The sequence below is a fragment of the Furipterus horrens genome, unplaced genomic scaffold (genome assembly GCF_987537825.1).
Source record: "Furipterus horrens unplaced genomic scaffold, mFurHor1.1.pri manual_scaffold_3, whole genome shotgun sequence".
Classification (NCBI taxonomy): Eukaryota; Metazoa; Chordata; class Mammalia; order Chiroptera; family Furipteridae; genus Furipterus; species Furipterus horrens.
Window position 1 is genome coordinate 16170636 of NW_028327173.1, and position 17297 is coordinate 16187932.

The 17297-nt window shown below is 52.9% G+C and overlaps 1 protein-coding gene and 1 long non-coding RNA gene across 4 annotated transcripts in view; one reads left to right on the forward strand and one right to left on the reverse strand.

The window, feature by feature from the left end:
- LOC150014382 (mannosyl-oligosaccharide 1,2-alpha-mannosidase IC) overlaps positions 1 to 10823 on the forward strand; it is a 33184-nt gene extending 22361 nt beyond the window's left edge. Inside the window, exons 6-10 of the mRNA XM_090268820.1 lie at positions 410 to 525; positions 4935 to 5154; positions 7581 to 7753; positions 9004 to 9119; positions 10055 to 10823. Of these exons, the coding sequence (XP_090124946.1) occupies positions 410 to 525; positions 4935 to 5154; positions 7581 to 7753; positions 9004 to 9119; positions 10055 to 10181 (752 nt within the window). The 3' untranslated portion in view covers positions 10182 to 10823. The remainder of the gene's footprint in view (positions 1 to 409; positions 526 to 4934; positions 5155 to 7580; positions 7754 to 9003; positions 9120 to 10054) is intronic.
- Positions 6873 to 17241, reverse strand: LOC150014383 (uncharacterized). 3 transcript variants are annotated; one of them, XR_016509647.1, is made up of 4 exons: positions 17122 to 17241; positions 16610 to 16727; positions 14477 to 14746; positions 6873 to 9431 (listed from the first exon to the last, which is right to left on the reverse strand). It is a non-coding gene; the product is annotated as an uncharacterized LOC150014383 (long non-coding RNA). The 3 variants fall into 3 exon arrangements; XR_016509648.1 differs by lacking the exon at positions 6873 to 9431 and adding an exon at positions 12346 to 12595; XR_016509646.1 differs by lacking the exon at positions 6873 to 9431 and adding an exon at positions 12346 to 12879.
- Positions 17242 to 17297: the final 56 nt, after the last annotated feature.

Here is a 17297-nt window from a genome sequence, read left to right on the forward strand (position 1 = left end):
GGCCTTTTATGAACCTGCCCAGTATTCATTACCATGTTTGTCACCAGGCAATAAAAGTCTCTGAACTCCCTGCCACCAGATTATCTTTTTAAAGAAATGCAACTCATTTACAGTTAATAACCAGAAGCCCGGCTGTCCTTGTCCTCTGCCTGCTAAAGCGACATGATTTATAGCACCTGGATGCGCCCGCGCACCTCTGTGCGGGGCCACTGCACTTAAGATGGCCCTGGCTCTGCTGAGTCGCAGGCCGTATCTTTCTCTCAGCCTCTGTTCCAGGCTCGGTGGCTGCTGATTAAACGCTCGCTCCCCTCCTTGACCATCGAGGCCAGGTGGGCAAGATGCAGACTCCGTGAGGCCTGCCAGCAGCCTCGGCAGATGGAAATAACGTTCTGTCCTCTTTCCCTCACAGACCACGTCTCAGTTGGAGGACTTGGGGACAGTTTTTATGAATATTTGATCAAATCCTGGTTGATGTCGGCCAAGACAGATATGGAGGCTAAAGATATGTACTACGAAGCCTTGAAGGTAAGACAGGCACCTGCTTCTTCATGGGCAGTGGATCGGCCATTTGCCACCGGTGCTCACACAGGCCCCTGAGTGCCGCGGTCTCATCCGCCCCTCCCCCATGGTGAACGGGCCAGAAGAATAAGACAGTTTGTACACCCAGTCTCGTAACTCTTCTCAAACAGCTGGAAATTAGGGCCATGTTAGCATCCTTGTTTCACAGACATAAAACAAAGCTTAAGGAGGGGAATTCATTTGTCTGAGGTCTCACAGGAAGCGGCAGGCAGTTTGGTCCAGAAACGACAGTATCTATGCTTCAGTTGATATGTCAGAGCCCAGAATGCAACCAGGCAGTGGGCTGGGAGCCCCCAGTGGAGGCTGCCAAAGCAAGACCCTCAGCCATCTTGCTGCCAAACCAGAGGTGACAGTTAGTACACCCAAGCTGGGAGGGGCCTCGGTCAGTGGAGCATCCAGTTCTGTTCCTTCTCTTTATGTGGATGGAAACCAGGGCCCAGAGAGGGGGAAGCACTTGCTCAAAGCCACGCAGCATGGAACTAACAAAGCTGAAGCTAGAGCAAGATCTCCTGGCTCTGGATAGATGAACAGAAGGATGAGTGGATAGACGGGCAGATGGATGGTGTGGGCAGTTAGTTGGGAGGGTGAATGATCTCCCACTACCCTCTGATCACATGACTCTAGCCAGCAATGGTAGTGCTTAAAGGAAGCACATTGAAACAGGCCTCCAGGGCTGTGGACTCTTTAAACTCTGGGCTCAGAAATGAGATTTTCCTGCCCAGCTCCCTGGCACTAAGATCTCAGTCATGAAGCAGCTCCTGGAACTCCTGTCCCAGCTCAGCCTGGCTCAGCCCTGTCCACCCCAAGCTGAGCTTAGCCGGCAGCCAGTGTCGCCTGTCAGGTGAGCTTTCAGCTGGGGGCCAGGTGTGCTGCCTGGAGAGGCCCTTGCCCTTTCTGACTGGCGTCCCTTGCAGAATAAACTTAATGAGCGGCCTGGTGCCCTGCCCTGAGGGCGCACTATAGCTGAGGCTTCAAGGGAAGAAATGACCATGAATTATTTAGGCAAACTGGGAGCTTTATGGAAACACTTGATTGAACAGGAGACAGCTGGCGGTGCTCCTATTCGATCTCCCCAGCGATGTCTCTGACCCTGTGTAAGGGCTGGGCCTGCGGCTACTTTGGGGCTTTGAAGAATGTTCTGGTGGTTCTCAACCTTGCTGGCATGTTAACAGTCACATGTTAACAATCCCGATGGCCAGTCTGCACCCCCACAAGGTTACCTCAGAAGCCCTGGGGTGGGGCCCAAGCAACAGCCAGGAAGGCTCCAGTGTGCAGGTCAGACCAATGTGTGGTGGGTGGGCGTGGGGGCTTCAGACAGGCCGACTGGGCAACCCCTGGAGGTCAGGGGAGAAAGGACGAGAAGGACAGGAAGTTTCTGTCACTCTGGCCTCCTCCGGGCAGGAGCCTTTAGCACCTTGTCTTATTTAGCTGCCATCTTACAGAAGCTAAAACTGAGGCTCAGAAAGGCCCAAGATCATACCACCACAGAGCGCCAACACGGCCTGACTGCTCCTGCCTCCACTTGCCAGCTGCCGAGTCACCGAGGAGCCTGGCTTGTCCCAAGCCCCTCTCCACAGAGCGCAGATGGGGCAGGGGCCCGTCCAGGAGGCAAAGGAGGCCAGAGTCTCTGAACAGCCTCACGACCGGCCCGGAAATTAGCCTCATTTTACAGATGAAGAAAGGGAGTCTTCAGGAAAGTGAAATAAGTCACCCAAAGTCACCCCGTTCTCCAGTTGCAGAGCTGGGGTTCAGATGCAGGCCTCTGCCTCTCAGGCAGCTCTCTGCTCTGTCTCTTGCCATGATTTAAGCCTTTTTACCAGTCCATAGCCAGCCTGTGCTATCTTGCATTTTGCTCAGTTTTAGAAGCCTTTAGGTTTTTTTGTTATATTTATTTATTTTTTATCTTTGCATCTGCTACCTCAGCTATCTCTTCAAAGAGAGACTGTTTTATCATTTCCTCTTTACCAAAATTATTTAGCTTGAGGTTAACCCCAAGTATAATAGAAATAACCTGTGGGAGACAGTCTTGAAGATGAAGATTTTCAGCTCCAGTGGGAGGCTTCGGGGACTCTCCCACTCCCATCCCTGGGTCTGTGCTCCCTCCCATGTTGACGGTGGGTAACGGCACCAGGTTTCTGCACCCTGAACTAGGCCGGCACTTGCACGCTCAGTGATGCGGAGCAGCCGCCTGGAGCCAGCTCTGCCCAGGCGCCAGGCCCGGCCCAGAGCAGACCCAGCCCAACAGCGGTCAGCTCTTCGTGCCTCCTCCCCATGTGAGCAGGTGCCCAGGCCTGGCCATCCTCAGAACTTCCCCCTCTGCTGCTCAGTGAGGGTCCTGAAGCCAGCCTGCCAGCCCAGGTCTTACAGAAGAAGGAAAAGGAAAAACACTCAAGGAGCACATTTTGTTTGAGCACCTTCCGCGGGCCAGGCCCCAGCTGGAGATTGCTGGTGGTGGCTTCTGCTGTCACACGGCGTGCGGAGTCCTGGGAGAGAGACATGTTCCGCAGAAGCATGCACAAATACATACATGTACACACCGTGGGAAGAGCACCGTGTAGGAAGATCACAGGCGAGGAGAATCACGGGGCAGCAGGCGTGTGGGTTAGGCTGTCTCTCCTCGGCAAGGAAGCATCCTGGAGGAGACCCAGAGGCCAAGCTGCAGTTAGCTGGGTGGGGCGGGGCAGTGGGCAAAGCCCCGAGGCAGGAACCTGCATGAACTTCATGGATGGCACTGTGGCAGAGACATCTGGCCTCACTGCAAAGTAGTACCCCCTCCGCAAGCTTTCCCTGTCTCGTCCCCTCAATTTCTTTCATTCAAAACACTGATCACAAAGTGTGACACGCCTGGGTATTGGATCTCGTTGGGGAGTCTCTGTGCTCACAGGCGAGCTCCCTAAGGCAGGGTCCAGGCCCATCTTCAGGGGCTATATCCCCTGTCCCTAGCACAGCACTGGCATCGGGGAGGCGCTCACAGAAGGCTCAGTGGGGGCGGGGGGCGTGAATGAAGAGCCCAGTGTGGTTGGGACAGGGCAGATGGGGGAGGCCCAGAGGGCACATGGGAGAGGAATTTAATAGCCAACATTTATTGAGACCTCTCTTTGTGCTGGGAAATAGGCTGAGCTCTACAGACACATCTCGTTTCATCCTCATGACGTTCTGAAGTGGTTTGTGCTCTTATCCCCATTTTATACAAGAGGAAGTAGAGACACAGAGAGAACATAGAGCCCACCCACAGTCACCCAGCTTGAAACTGGTGGAGGTGGGGTTTGAGCCCGAGGATTCTGCACCTGAGAACCACGTCCGTGGTGTCAGGTTAGACCTCGGGCTCCAGATCAGGGAGTCTCAGAGGCCCCGCTGGCCTTTCATCTGGAGGGGCAGAGTGCAGAGACCCCCTGGAGAACAGAGCGGAGGGGCAAAAGTGCAGGCAGAGGCCTGAGCCCACAGGCGGGCCCATCGAGGCCAACCTTGCAGCTGTGTGGGCAGCTGCCACCATCACCTCCATTTCCAGGGCAACTGGGACTACCAGCAGGGTGTGGGAGGCATGATGGTCTGACGCCTACATCCCCAGCTTCCTGGCAGCCTTCACCAACAGCATCTCCTCCCACGGGAGCAGGGGAGGGCTCTCAAAGCCCATTGCCACCAAAATGAGCGGCCGCTGGGTAGTGTAAGAAGTGGTGCTTGGGCGTCTGGGGGTCCTTGTCCTAACCCTGGTACTGCTGGATGCCCTGGGACAAGCCACTCGACCTCCATCTGCAGAGAGCACTGCAGCTCGTGCACCTCGCTTGTGGGAATTAAATGTGAAAGCGTGTGACGAGGGCCTGCAGAGAGCAGCTCTTAATGCTCTGTGGGTCCTTTTTGAGAATCTGATGAAATATATGGACCCTTGACCCATCATTTCAGTGAGAACAGTAACATAGGTCTCTAGGATGAGGTACAGGGTCCCACAGAAATGCACATACACAAAAGTGGCGTGTACAATTCCAGGAGCATCCATGGGCCAATGGGGCTTCAGGTTAAGATTCCCTAACCAAGGATATAAAGGAGGAGGAGGATTTTTAAAGATTTTTTTTTTTGAAATTTTCTTGTACGTAGAAGATTTAAAAGTCTGTGTAAGAGATCCACCCCGGGGAGCTACCTTAAGCCCTCAGCAGGCACCAGGGCTCAGCTGGGCGAGAGAGAGAACCTCTCACCGGCCCAGTCAGGCTGAGGTCAGTGGGCCTCCTTTGCCTGGGATGGAGGGCTCTGCAGAGCTGCATTCGCTGCTGTCTCCAAAATATTCATTTTCTGTCCTCTCCCCTCCTTCTCTGTTCCCTCCCACACCCCTTCTCCCTGCCCAATCCCCACCTTACTCCCAGGCAATAGAGACCCACTTGCTGAATGTGTCTCCCGGGGGGCTGACCTACTTTGCTGAGTGGCGTGGGGGGATTCTGGACCACAAGATGGGGCACCTGGCCTGTTTCTCCGGTGGCATGATCGCCCTCGGTGCTGAGGACGCCGAAGAGGAAAAGAGGGCCCACTACCGAGAACTCGCAGCCCAGATCACTAAGACGTGCCATGAGTCGTATGACCGCTCAGGTAACCCTGCAAGGGGTGGGGCAGCAGGAAAGACTGAGACTAGATACCAGGAAGAACTGGAAAGTCCAGCAGAGTGGCAATGAGTGAAGGGAGCACAGGGTCTTATGGAAGTCTTACCTTCTGCAGTTATGCAGAATTTGAACAAGGGACATGCTATCTGTGCAGTGAGATTGTACCCTAAATTGAAGGGAAAATAAGGATGATGTATTAAGCCCTTTGTGTGTGCCAGGTGTTTGTTCAGCACTTATATGTACATTATCTCTGAACCTCAAAACACTGATAAGGAAGCCAAGGCTCAGAGATGACCTGGCCATCTGTGTGGGGCGCAGAGAAGAGGGTCCTCCAGCCCCTGAGGCAGAAACATTGGCTTCCTGAGCCTAGCAGATTTTTTCTCCCTGGCCCCCTACCCCAAAACATACCTCTGCTTTTCCTCCACAGAACCCCTCCATTTACCCTCTTTGACCCAAGACCACCAAGAAGCTTAAGAGCTCAGCACTCACGCAGAATTGTCAAAGGCTAGAGTCAGAAGTCATGTTAGAGACCAGGAACCCAACTCCTAGTTTTACACATGGGGAAGCTGAGTCAGTCAAGAGCCAAAGTTACACTGCTGAGTGGCTAAGCAGGGGCTAGAAGCCAGGTCTTCGGATGCTCAGCTTTCACCTCGTGCGTGTGCTCTGAACAGCGGCCCTCTGAACAATCCCTCCCCGCCCCCAAAGCCCCAGGAGGTGCCCACTACTCTGAGTTTAATCCCAGTCTTGGTTGGAGGAGAGGACTCAAGATTTGCAGTAAAAACTTCTGGTTCCAGTGTTGCTCTGCCACTCACTAGCTAGGTGGCCTCCTCCATGTTGTCGTCGGCTCAATGAGAACAATAACAAAGGTCTCCAGCATCAGGGGCAGGGTCCCACGGAAAGTGTGTTGCCAGCTGCCTTCAGCCACCGGCATGGGAGGCGTTTGTTAGTGGCCCACCAAAATGTCTGTGACTGCAGCAGTTGAATCCCAAGCTCCTGGATCTGTTCAGAAAGCCAGCAATTCACAATGGGTCCCTAAAACTGCTCTTCAATTCCCTTCAAAGAGCTCTCTCTGCCGGCGCCATAAACAAACAGGAAATCTCAGGAATAATAAAAAGCTTGCTATTTGTCTGGAATAATCAGCCCAGACCGTAAAGGACAGTCTGCTTAATGGCGCTTATTGTTCCCGCCAGCCGGGCTGGTCCACTGACGGCTGCAGCAGTCGCTCCTGCCCTCACCCCATTAGCAGCTTGGCAGGACGACTGTGATCTGATGGCAAGAGTGGCTGCACCATGTGAGAGGGTCAGGCTAATGCCTCTTCCAGGAAGCCCTCCAAAGAAGAGTAGGACGTCCAGCAAAGCCCTTGTTTTGAGGAAAAGCAACTCAGGGTCTCTCGGGTCCTGAACCCTAATAGGAGGAGGAAGGGCTCACCGTGGGACCAGAACTGGGCCCCCAGCCAGCCTGGACAGGATGTGCAGGCAGGAAGTCCTCACAAGGGAAAGAGAGGGAACTGCCTAGGGAAAGGGCAGCAGACAGATCCCAAGTCACACCCCCGCTCAGCCACAGCTCCCTGTGTGTTCCCCTGGACAGATTGCTTAGCCTCTCTGATCCTCAGTTTCCACATGCGTGATAGAGGGATTATAACATCTCCCTTACCAAATAAAACAAAACAAAACAATGCACGTTTCTTTAAGGATTAAAATAGTGTACATAAAGCTCCCAGTACAGAATTCGAAATCATAAATGGTGGCTGTGGCGGCGGTTATATAACTGTGGTCATCCGAGAAACAGGAGTGGTGGGAAATTGTCCAAAAACGAACAAAACAAAACCAATGACAGCAGCAAAACCCAGCCCTCGGCGGCCGTCTTCATTGGTCAGCTCCCTCTGCCTGAGCATTTGTGTTCCAGGCAGGCCTTCCCCTCACCTCCCTGTCCACAGTGTCCCAAACTGGCAGCTCCGGAGGGATGCTTCGGGGAGGAGTTGAAAGCAGTTGCCTAAGGTCTGTGGAGAAGCTTCATTGCATATTAGCATATTAAAGGATCTCGTAAGTCCTGCAGGAGTTCACTTTGTTTAACACCCTGTTCTCCAAATGTGTTTAAACCTGGAGCCCTGTCTCAGCTGAGCTCTGATTAACATCTTGCAGAGCTAATGTCTCAAAATACACAGGGAACACAGTTAGGGAAGTTCATTTGGATTCTTGGATTCTAAAACTGCAAAATTTGTGAGTCTTGCTTTGGCCAGCTTGGGCCAAGATGGAAGCTGTATATCTGGCAGGCTGAACCTGACCAGGCAATCCCAGCAGGGCCCAGCCCACACCAGTCCATCACCAGCATCACCCCCAGATCTATCCAGGGCACCTGGATCCTGCAAAGCAGGTGGGCGGTCTGACCCAGGCCCTCTGGTTGGTCATTCTGCAGATACCAAGCTGGGGCCCGAGGCCTTCTGGTTTAACTCCGGCAAAGAGGCGGTGGCCACGCAGCTGAGCGAGAGCTACTACATCCTGAGACCGGAGGTGGTGGAGAGCTACATGTACTTATGGCGGCAGACCCACAACCCCATCTATAGGGAGTGGGGCTGGGAAGTGGTGATGGTGAGTGGCCGGGCTAGGGGGAGGGGTGGGGAGGCTTGCACAGGTGGCAGGTGGCCCTGAGAAGTCAGAGTCAGTCCAAAATGCCCTAGCTCAGGCACTGGGAGGAAGGCGAAGCCAGGTGGACATCTGGCTGAAGTTCAAAATGCAGAGGGTCAAGGTTGTGGTTGCAGAGCCAGGAGTCCCCAGCTGGGCAGAACCAAGCCAGGAACTTGGGAAGAGGTTCTGAGACCTATAGTCTTGGGGGCCTGGGGCTGGTTCCAGTCCACTCAGAGGGACAAAGGCAGGGCAGCAGCCAAAGGGGGTCCAGAGCACATGTGGTCAAAGCTTTAGATTTCTCCTCTCAAACAGGAACAGCTGCCAGGCCAGCAGCTCACTTGCCTCCTCTCCCCAAAGCCAGCCCAGCCCCATGCCACTGCTAACCCTCTCTGGGCTCTGCTCCACCCACCCCTCACCCTACCAGTCTCTTCTTTAGGAGCCCTCTTGTCCCCAGCTACGTAGTGGAAAATCTCATGCCCACTTTGGGGTAGGTGCCAAAGGCAGGAGTGAGAACTGCAGAAGGGTCCTTGATGTATGCTGAGCTTCTCTGTCCTTCCCCCCACCTTCCCCAACCCATTGCTATCGGGGCATGACTGTCCTGGGGAGAGCCACACCAGAGTGTCACACTTGGGTGAGGCACGGGGGCCTACTCAGGTTCATTGTTATGGTTCACTGGCCAGAGCCGCCTGCTTCCTGGAGGCCTGGTTCTTGGCCACTGAAGGCCAAGTGTTTTGTGCTCCTGGGCCCCATGTGCAGGCTCTCAGTGGGTTAAAAATATGCACTCCTATATAAGAGGCAGAGAGCCGTGGCCCACCTCACGCTGGCCCAGGGACCACGTCTCCACAAGGAATCTGGGGTATGGCAGTCCCAATCCCAGCCCACGAACATCACGGTGGCTTCCTCTGTCCCCGCCGTGGGCAAGTCTGCCATAGCCTAATCCCTGAGAGGCAAGGAGAAGATTCCTCTCAGCTCACAGCAGGCGGAGAGCTCAGGGCACAGCCGTCGGGACCAAGCTCTCGGCAGCAGGCCCCTCCAGCCTGGCGCCGAACCTTGAGAATAATTGGGCCTTCTGCTTCCACAGATGCCAGGGGTCCCAGGTCAGGGGGTCAGGGGCCTGCCTGCGGGTGAGCTCTGGCCCGCTGCGCGGGCATGAGTCTTGCGGGGGTTGGGGGGGGCTCTCCTCCCCACGCCAAGGCTGCCTTCCTTTTGCTCAGGCCTTGGAGAAGTACTGTCGGACAGAAGCCGGCTTCTCTGGCATCCAGGACGTGTACAGTAGCATTCCCAACCACGACAACAAGCAGCAGACCTTCTTTCTAGCGGAGACACTAAAGTGAGTTGGGGCTTGGTCAGCATTCTTTCTGATGAACAACACAGCTTTTCTTAGGGGGCAGGGGGCAGCAGTTCATCCCTTCACCAGAGTCAGGGTCTGCAGTGCAGTCACAGGAAGGGGGCCCAGGAGGGGTGGGGGGCTTGGGATCCAGAGTGTGACTCCCCCCAGTGGGAACCTTGGGCCAGGCTGGTTTCTCTACCCAGAGAGGGAGACTGCGTTGGATCCACCTGCTAAAGTGTTAGCTGAGTGATAAGTTCAGTTCTGTAACCGGTCTCCTCAGGTTGCTTAAGTTCTATAAAACTGTGCCTCCATCTGTAAAATAAGAAGAGCGAGGACGGTGTCAGTGCCGGTCACTGCTGGTGACTCCCTCTGCAGCATTGCTGTGCAGTTCCCTCGCCTCCTTCCCGTGCCCCAGAGCCGTCCCCTTTAGGATGAACTGGAGTCCCTTCCTTCTAGTAAAAACCCACGTGACTTGGGAAGCTGGGGTTCTGGAGTCACCACTTCCTGTTCATTTTAGTGCCCCGACATCTACTTTATAGAGAGTCTCCTGGGGGGCACGTAAGGGAGCAGCCCAAGAGTTTGGACGGGTGCACTACTCGGGCCACCCTGCAAAGGAAGGAGAGCCTAGGCCATAAGGCATCCTGGCAGGACGGGCACAGGGCCAGTGGGGAGGGTCCCTGAGTGAAGCTGTTGGCTGTGAGAGCTGGGCCAAGCCAGCGTTAAACAGGCCTGTCTGTCCCAAAGCTCAGGGCTCTTCTCGGCATTCACAGCATCTTCCCTGGGTCCAGCCCCCCAAGAGGACTTGAGGTGTCAGACCACCTTGCACCCGTTGCCACAGGCCTGTCGCAGAGGCCCTGAGGTTCATTCCCGGGGGTCCCTTGTTCCACAGAGCACTGACAGGCCATGCCTTGCCTCCCTCCCCACCTGGGGCACAGGTATCTCTATCTTCTGTTCTCTGAAGATGACATGCTCTCCTTGGAAGACTGGGTGTTCAACACGGAGGCCCATCCGCTCCCGGTGAACCGCTCGGACAGCGTCGGCAGGGTCGGGGACAAACTCTGACCCCAGCTCCCTGCCGCTCCCGAGGCCGCCGCCACAGGGACAACTTGCCTTTTCAGGTTTTGGGACTGTTCTCAAAAGGATTGGGAACGGAGGCCCCATTCCAGGAAGCTGTGCTGGACAAGCAACTTCTTTTCCTCTGTGAGGACACAGGACTTGGAGACGCAGCGATGTCACCCAGGCCCAGACATTCCTTTCTACGGACAATTTCTATGAAACCCACCCAGTTGCCATTCCGGGGCCAAAGGACTGGAGGTTTGCACATCGACCCTATGGATTTGGTTCACTTCCTTTCATTTTGGGGGTATTTTTGTTTTTGCTTGATTTTGCCTTTTCTCTACAGTTGTGTTTTATCATGAATTATAAATAATTTTCAAAATCATGCTTTTAAAAACAATCACCCTGATAAACTAAACCTTAAAGTGTTTGTACACATATAAAAACCTTGACCTTATTTTCTATATTTTAAATGCCTCTTGCCCAACATTCACTATATGTTCTACTATGTGTCATTTACCTTATAATTTGAGGAGGGATTCCCCTTTGATTTGGGCCTACGTGTTACGAATCACTAGTGCTATTTTCATTATTGTAATGGAAAAATGTGTAAACCTACAATAAAAGAATTTATTGAATAAGAAATATGATTGGGCTCATAGTGACTCCTGGAAAAACCATTGTAATGTTATCAGAATAATCAACGAGCAGTTGATTTAAGGTACAATTTAGTAAATGACCCCACCTTCTTTTACCTTCCCTTAAATAGTGCCTAATATATTCAGGAAGGGTGAGTCCAATCCTTTTAAAAGAGTTGGATATTTATACTTAGGTCAAGGCTTGGAAGAGGCCCAGAGAAAGGCAGCAACTTAGAGGAGGTCACGCAGCCAATAACAGCAGAGGTGAGCTTGGCCCCTGTGATTTGCTGGCCACCCCAGTTCTGTGTTCATCTGCTCCCTCATTCAGCAGGTACTCAGTGAGTGCCTGTGGGGGACCAGACCCTGGGCTAGCTGCCAGAGACACTGTGAGCGAGACAGTCCTAAGTCCTGCCCTCAGGGAGCATACAAGTCAAGGAGGGAGAAACAGACAGTAAAGTAAACCAACAGGTAAGTGACATGACCACAGGTTACAAAGGAGACCAACCGGCTGAAGTGCTAATGGCTAGGACCTATCTTAGGGGTCAGGGAGAGCCTCTCTGACCAGATAACCTTCAAGTTGAGACCTAGAAGGTAAGAAGGAGCAGTGGGACAAGCAGCCCACAAATCCACTCCCCTGTGACCACCCCCTGCTTCCCTGTGAGGCCGCCTGAGCTGAGGCCCGTCTGCTGAGCAAGGGATCCAGGTCCCAGCGTCAAGGTGAGCCACCCCCCCACCCCCCCACCCCGTCCCCTCTGCAGCTGGTCCACACAGCTTAAGTCCTGGGATAATTGTGAGCCCTTCCTGGTGCTCAGCCACTTCATTTTGGCTCTGTTACAAACTTGAGTAGCGCCTGGGGTGTTGGGACCCTGGGCCAGGTGAGCTCACCTCTCTGGGCCATCTTTCCCACAAGGTTCCTGTTGGAGTAAGTGAGGTACTGCTGCTGCCCTGGGGGTGTGGGAAGTGCTTCTTCCTTGTTCTGAAGGAAAGGACTCATGTTTTCAGCATGTTTCTTGGAGTCAGAGCTACCTGTGAACTGTCCTTGCAGCAGGAGCCCTGGTTTGTGGTGAATGAGTGACTGCCCAAATCCAGCGCATCACTTCACTCCTGAAAGTAGGATTCTGGCGACTCACCTGTGCCCATTAAAATGATCAGGAAATAAAGACAAACTTGGAGAAAAATCATTCACTGTCTGACCCTCCAGGGTGAATACTGTGATATTTTCTTGTAGATGTTTTTTTAGATGAATACACAGAACTTTTTTTTTTTGCAAATATGGTATCATACTATGCATCCTGTTTTATTATAATCTGCTTCTGCACTAAACTATGTGTCATGAACATCTTTCCATGTCAACAAACATGTGACATTTATTTCGTTGCTGTACCTGGTGTGTAGTATCCCGTCGCTGCATCATGCTTTATGGGGACAAGCCCCTGTTGCTGGGAATTTGGGTTTGTTTCAGTTTAGGTTCTTAGCTACAAACAGAAACCTACTCTGTCTGGCTGAAGCAAAAAATAATAGTAATAATTTATTGAAATGCCTTGGGATAGCTCATGAGATGAGATGTAAAGAGGGTGAGCGGCCAGACCTCAAGATGGACTAGGAAAGAAGGGATTTGGCCAGGGTCCAGGCTGCAAGAACCATGGGGCAGCCTCCCCAGGCACCACCACCAGGACAGGTGAGTCCAAGTGTTTCCAGATCCTGCTGTTTTCCTTCAAGGACATGGGCTTCCCATTGGCCTAAGTCATGTGCCCCCAGCCAAGGGAGGGCAGGGCATCTTGACTGGAGAAAGAAATGAGGTTTGCTACCAAAATAATAGACCTGTCTGCAGGCTGGCTATGCAAAACCAGCAGGCCTGTTTACAGGTTTTGCTTTGATGTTGTTCAGCATCATAAAGAGAGTTAGGAGAACATACTGGACCATTCCTCTTTCCCTCTTCTCCCACTCTTGGAATATCTCCCTGCCGCAAAGCCACTTCTGAGTTCTCTGAGGCCACAGGCTCCCCCGCTGGGCCCATGTCACTGTCCTCCTCTCCTTCCCAGTATCTTGTCTTCTGCTTGTTACCGCTGGGAGCAAGTTGTAAAAATGAATATTTTAAAATTCATCCTTGAGGAGGGCCCTTGCAGATGAGGAAATATCATCCTTTAGGCAACTTAACTCCACTCCAGGGATAAAAATACAGAAGACCCAAGGTAGGCTGAGAAGAGAGAGGAATTTAAGGATTAGTCATCCTCACTGAAGCAGAATTCAAGGCCTAGAACGAGGCCCTGAGCAGACCCCTCCTTCCCAGCCAGGGTCAGTGTGCTGCTGGGCTCATTTCAGCCTCATTTTGCCCTCGCTATGGATGGAACTGCCTTTTGCATCTGTTTTCTTTATAGAACAGCTTAAGGCTGTTCCTTCCCAGAAAGCTTTGCTAGCTACCTGGCTCCAGGCACTGAGGCCTGCGGAGCATCCATCCCTGGGAACAGGGGTACACAGTCCTTTTCCAGATGCCTCCATTTAAATGACTCTGTACAGACTGGCTTCAGGCACCACATTGTGTCTTTGGTAAGTTACAAAGTTCAAAAACCAAATGCACTGGGAGGAAAAGCAAAAACTAGAAAATCTGATTTAAATGTTGCATCCCTGAGACCCAAAATGTGATTCTCGGTTCTGTTGCCTTTGCTTTGGGGAGGTGACCCTTTGTGGTCTGAGAAGGTGCTGGGGATGGGAGATGGGCCCATCCCCCCAGGCCCACCCACCCCCACACCCCCACGCCCCCCTGCTAGCTCACCCCCATGGATCTGTCCTTGAAAATATGTTCATTGATCATATGACAGGAGATGCTTAGCCCTCAATGACTAATGCTTAGTCACACGTTACTGAGGAGAGAGGGGTGATGATGCTTCTTTCTTTTGTGTCTAAAAATATGTGTTTGGTTTTCCTATATTTAGGACAATATTTTGATCCCACTCAGCCTGTCTCTTAAATCAGAGCTTCACAAACTTGACTGTGCACCCAAACCACCTGGGGATCTTGTTAAAATGTAGGTTCCCATTCAGAGGGTCTGGCGTGGGGCCTATGATTCTGCATTGCTAACAACCTCCCAGGAGATGCTGCTGCTACAGGTCCTCTAGGACCACCCTTTGAGGAGCAAGGCCTCAGGTGATGGCCCCTCCTTTGGTTTCTGCATCCCTGGAGCTGAAGCCTCTCCAGAGTAGAGTAGAGGGACTCAGGTGTTGGGATGGCATCTATAGGTACCTTGGCTGCAGAGGAGTGACCTCAAAACAGGTATGTCTATTACCTGGGCCTGCAGCTACCTCTCCTCCGGAGCAGTCAGGATAAGAAAGGAGCAGGCTTGCAGGTGGCTTGGAATAATGCTGGCCAGTAGCCCTTTCTGTGACAATGGAAATTTTCCTATCTGTGCTTTCCAGTAGGGTAGCTACATATGGATATTGAACACTTAAAATGTGGCAAGTGTAACTGAGGAAGAAAATATTTGATTTTTTTTCATTTTATTTAAACATAAATAGCCATGTTCCTGGTGCTGTTTTGGACAGTGCAGTCTTAGGACTTAGAAAGCCGGTCTACTGACTCCCTGACCCTCCACCAACTGCATCATTACAAAAGTAATCTTAACACAACACATATTGTTTGGGGACCCAAGGATTCCCTTGAATATACCTGGTTATTTTTATATTCATCCCAGACTCTGACTGTTTTCTGCAAAAGCCTCTGGCTTTTATTTTGTTTTGTTTTTTCTCATTTACTGTTTTTCTGCAGATCGCTATTCATTAGGTCAGGTTGAAGGTGAGAAAGGCAGAGTGGCAGGACTGAAGAGGGTATGTGCAGGTTGAAACCAAATGGACCTGGGTTCAGTTCCACCCTGCCCTTTCCATGGGCTGTGTGACCTTGGGTAAGGCCATTAACCTCTCTGAGCCTCTGCTTCTCCATCTGTGGAAAGGGAGGGTGATTTCAAGGGTTAATTGAGCTCCCCAGTGTAGGAACTCAATACAGATACTGATGATTGTTATTATGTGAATGTTCTTTGTAAACTATAAAGCCTTGTGTAAGTGTGAGGCAAAATACTGCTGTCAAAATTCTTTTTTAAAAAAACAAAATGCTCTGAAACTTGAAAGAAACTGTGTCAACCAGGCTCAGGAGATAGACCAAACTCTCAAAGCAATAAATCTGAACATGTTATGCCTTTCGCATTGAACAAGCATCTTGCCATTAGCCCTGAATCTCTGAAATTGGGAAATTGGGCTGTCAGGGGCCAGCCTGGCCCTGCAGGAGGTGCAGGCAGGAGTAGAGGATCAAAGGAAGCCGCTGAGAACTTGCCCAAGAATCTGGCAGAGAGGTGTCTCTGCTTTGGGGTGTCTGAGGTCTGATTCATATTTCACCTCGGAGTCCAGAGTCCTGATGAATCCTGCAGGCAAAGGTTCACAGAGGAGGAAGCCGAGGCCTAGACAGCCTGCTCAGGTCTAGCAGCTGCTCTTGGCCTCTGAGAGCCCTACAGAAGCCCAAAGTGGAGGTCTCCCCAAAGCTGAGTCCCAAGGTTGACCCTTTTCCCAGAGGCTCCCTGTTCTGAGTAATCTTGTAAACCCACCCCTCCCCCACACCTTGCTGAGCTCCAAGAGCTACACCCTTCCCTATCCCAGCAGCCCATCTCTCCAGCCCTGAGCCCAGAGACCTGTGGGGCATCTGTGTCTTTAACAAAAAGCAAGTGTAATAAATAAAAGTAATTTGGTAAAGAAAACTTCCCTCATTTATTTTCCAGGGGACTTGGCTCATCAATCTTCCCCTCCTAACCTGCTTCGAGCTCTGTTAGCTTTGCTTCCTTCCTGATAGAATGGAATTAGCTTTTCTAATGGCATCTGCCGTATGCTGGGTGTCCCCAAACATTAATGGTAATGAGTTGGAAGTGGCACAGTTGGAAGCCTTCGGAAGCTAACACCAGAAACACCAGATGTCGGGCCCTCAGTGGGTGCCTCTGAGGATGTGAGACCAGAGCCCTGGGCAAGGACTGGGTCCAGCACCCACAATTCCTGGTCCCTGGGAATCATTCATCCAAAAGACACTGGAGGGCCCACTATGCCCCAGGTCCTGTGTGGGAGCTGGAAGACAGGGCCTTGCCTGCAAGGCGCTGTCATGGCTGGTTACCCATGAAGGGTACAGATGGTGGTACAGGCAAGCCCCTGCCCCCACACAGTCAGCCGGCTCGTCCTCTGGGAGGTGAGCTTGGTAAGAGACTTGGACTCAGGTAAACCCAGGCGCCAGAACTCAGGCTCCTTAATTTTAAAATGAGGCAAATAGTCCTCCCCTCAGTGGGTGGCTAGAGAACAAAATGAGATCACATAAAGCACCCAACACCAAGTCCAGTGCACGGTGAGTGCTCAGGACCTGTGAATCCCTCTGCCATCCCAAACCTGACAGGTGCACAAGCACTGGGGTTGGCAGTGGTCTCCCAGGATGCACTGCTGCTCCCCTGGGCTCAAGCCTCTTGCCCAGAGACTTCAGCAGTTGCTGCCCTTCCTGGGAGCGTGCAGACAGAGCCTCCCGGGTTCCTGGGCACCTTGATATAACAACGGAAGAGAGCTCCAGTGGAGTAGAGTGTCCTGGGGACTTAACAGACAGGAAAATATGTCCTCCAACTCCACCCACCTCCATTCCCAAGGTCCTTCTCCAAGCATGCCAAATGTAGCTTTCCGGAAAAATCAAACCCATGGCGATGCCAGGCCCAGCAGAGCAGAGGGCGCCCAGTGACTCACAGCCCGGCCCCACTAGGTAAGGTCTTCGCCCCGCAGCACAACTCACCGAAGGGCTTCTTCACTCCTCCTGGCAGGTGAGGATTTCAAGCCGCCGCCGCCTACCTGTGCACGCCTTGAACAGGTAGTTCTCCATCCCTGATAAATTTGCAGAGGTGGCCTTCCAGCTGGACCATGAAGGGAATAAACGTTAAGCTTGGCAATTCTTTTTCTAGCTGAAGACATTTTAGAAGCAAGTGGGATAAGGGTGAAGGGTAGGGGCCCATCTGGGTCAGTTGGACGGGCAGCGCCCCAGAGATGGACACGAGGCCTGATGGCCGTGACCCCACTCGCCGGGAAGCTCCGGGATGTGTGGGTCGTCCCCACCCTCCGCCCGCCCGGGCCCTTTCCTCCTCTGGGTCCTCAGCCTGGAATCGCTCCCCACCTGCCCCAGCAAGGTGGGACGCGGAGGCCTGCTTTCCGTTTGGGAAATTGAAGTGCAGGAAGGAGGCACGAAGATGGCAGGAAGGATGAGGCTGAGGATGGCAGGGGTGGCAGGAGTCCTGGCATCTCCTTACTCACTCGCTTAGCACCTGCTGACGCCCCAGTGTGCGCAGACACCGTGCCAGGCGCTGGAGGAGGCGCGCGGCCGCGCCACACGGCCCTGGGGCCGCGGCCCTACAGCCCCGAGGCCGCCCCGCCCCGCCGCCCGGGCCGCCCCGCCCCGGCCCGCCCCTCCGCCAGCTAGTCCGCGTCCC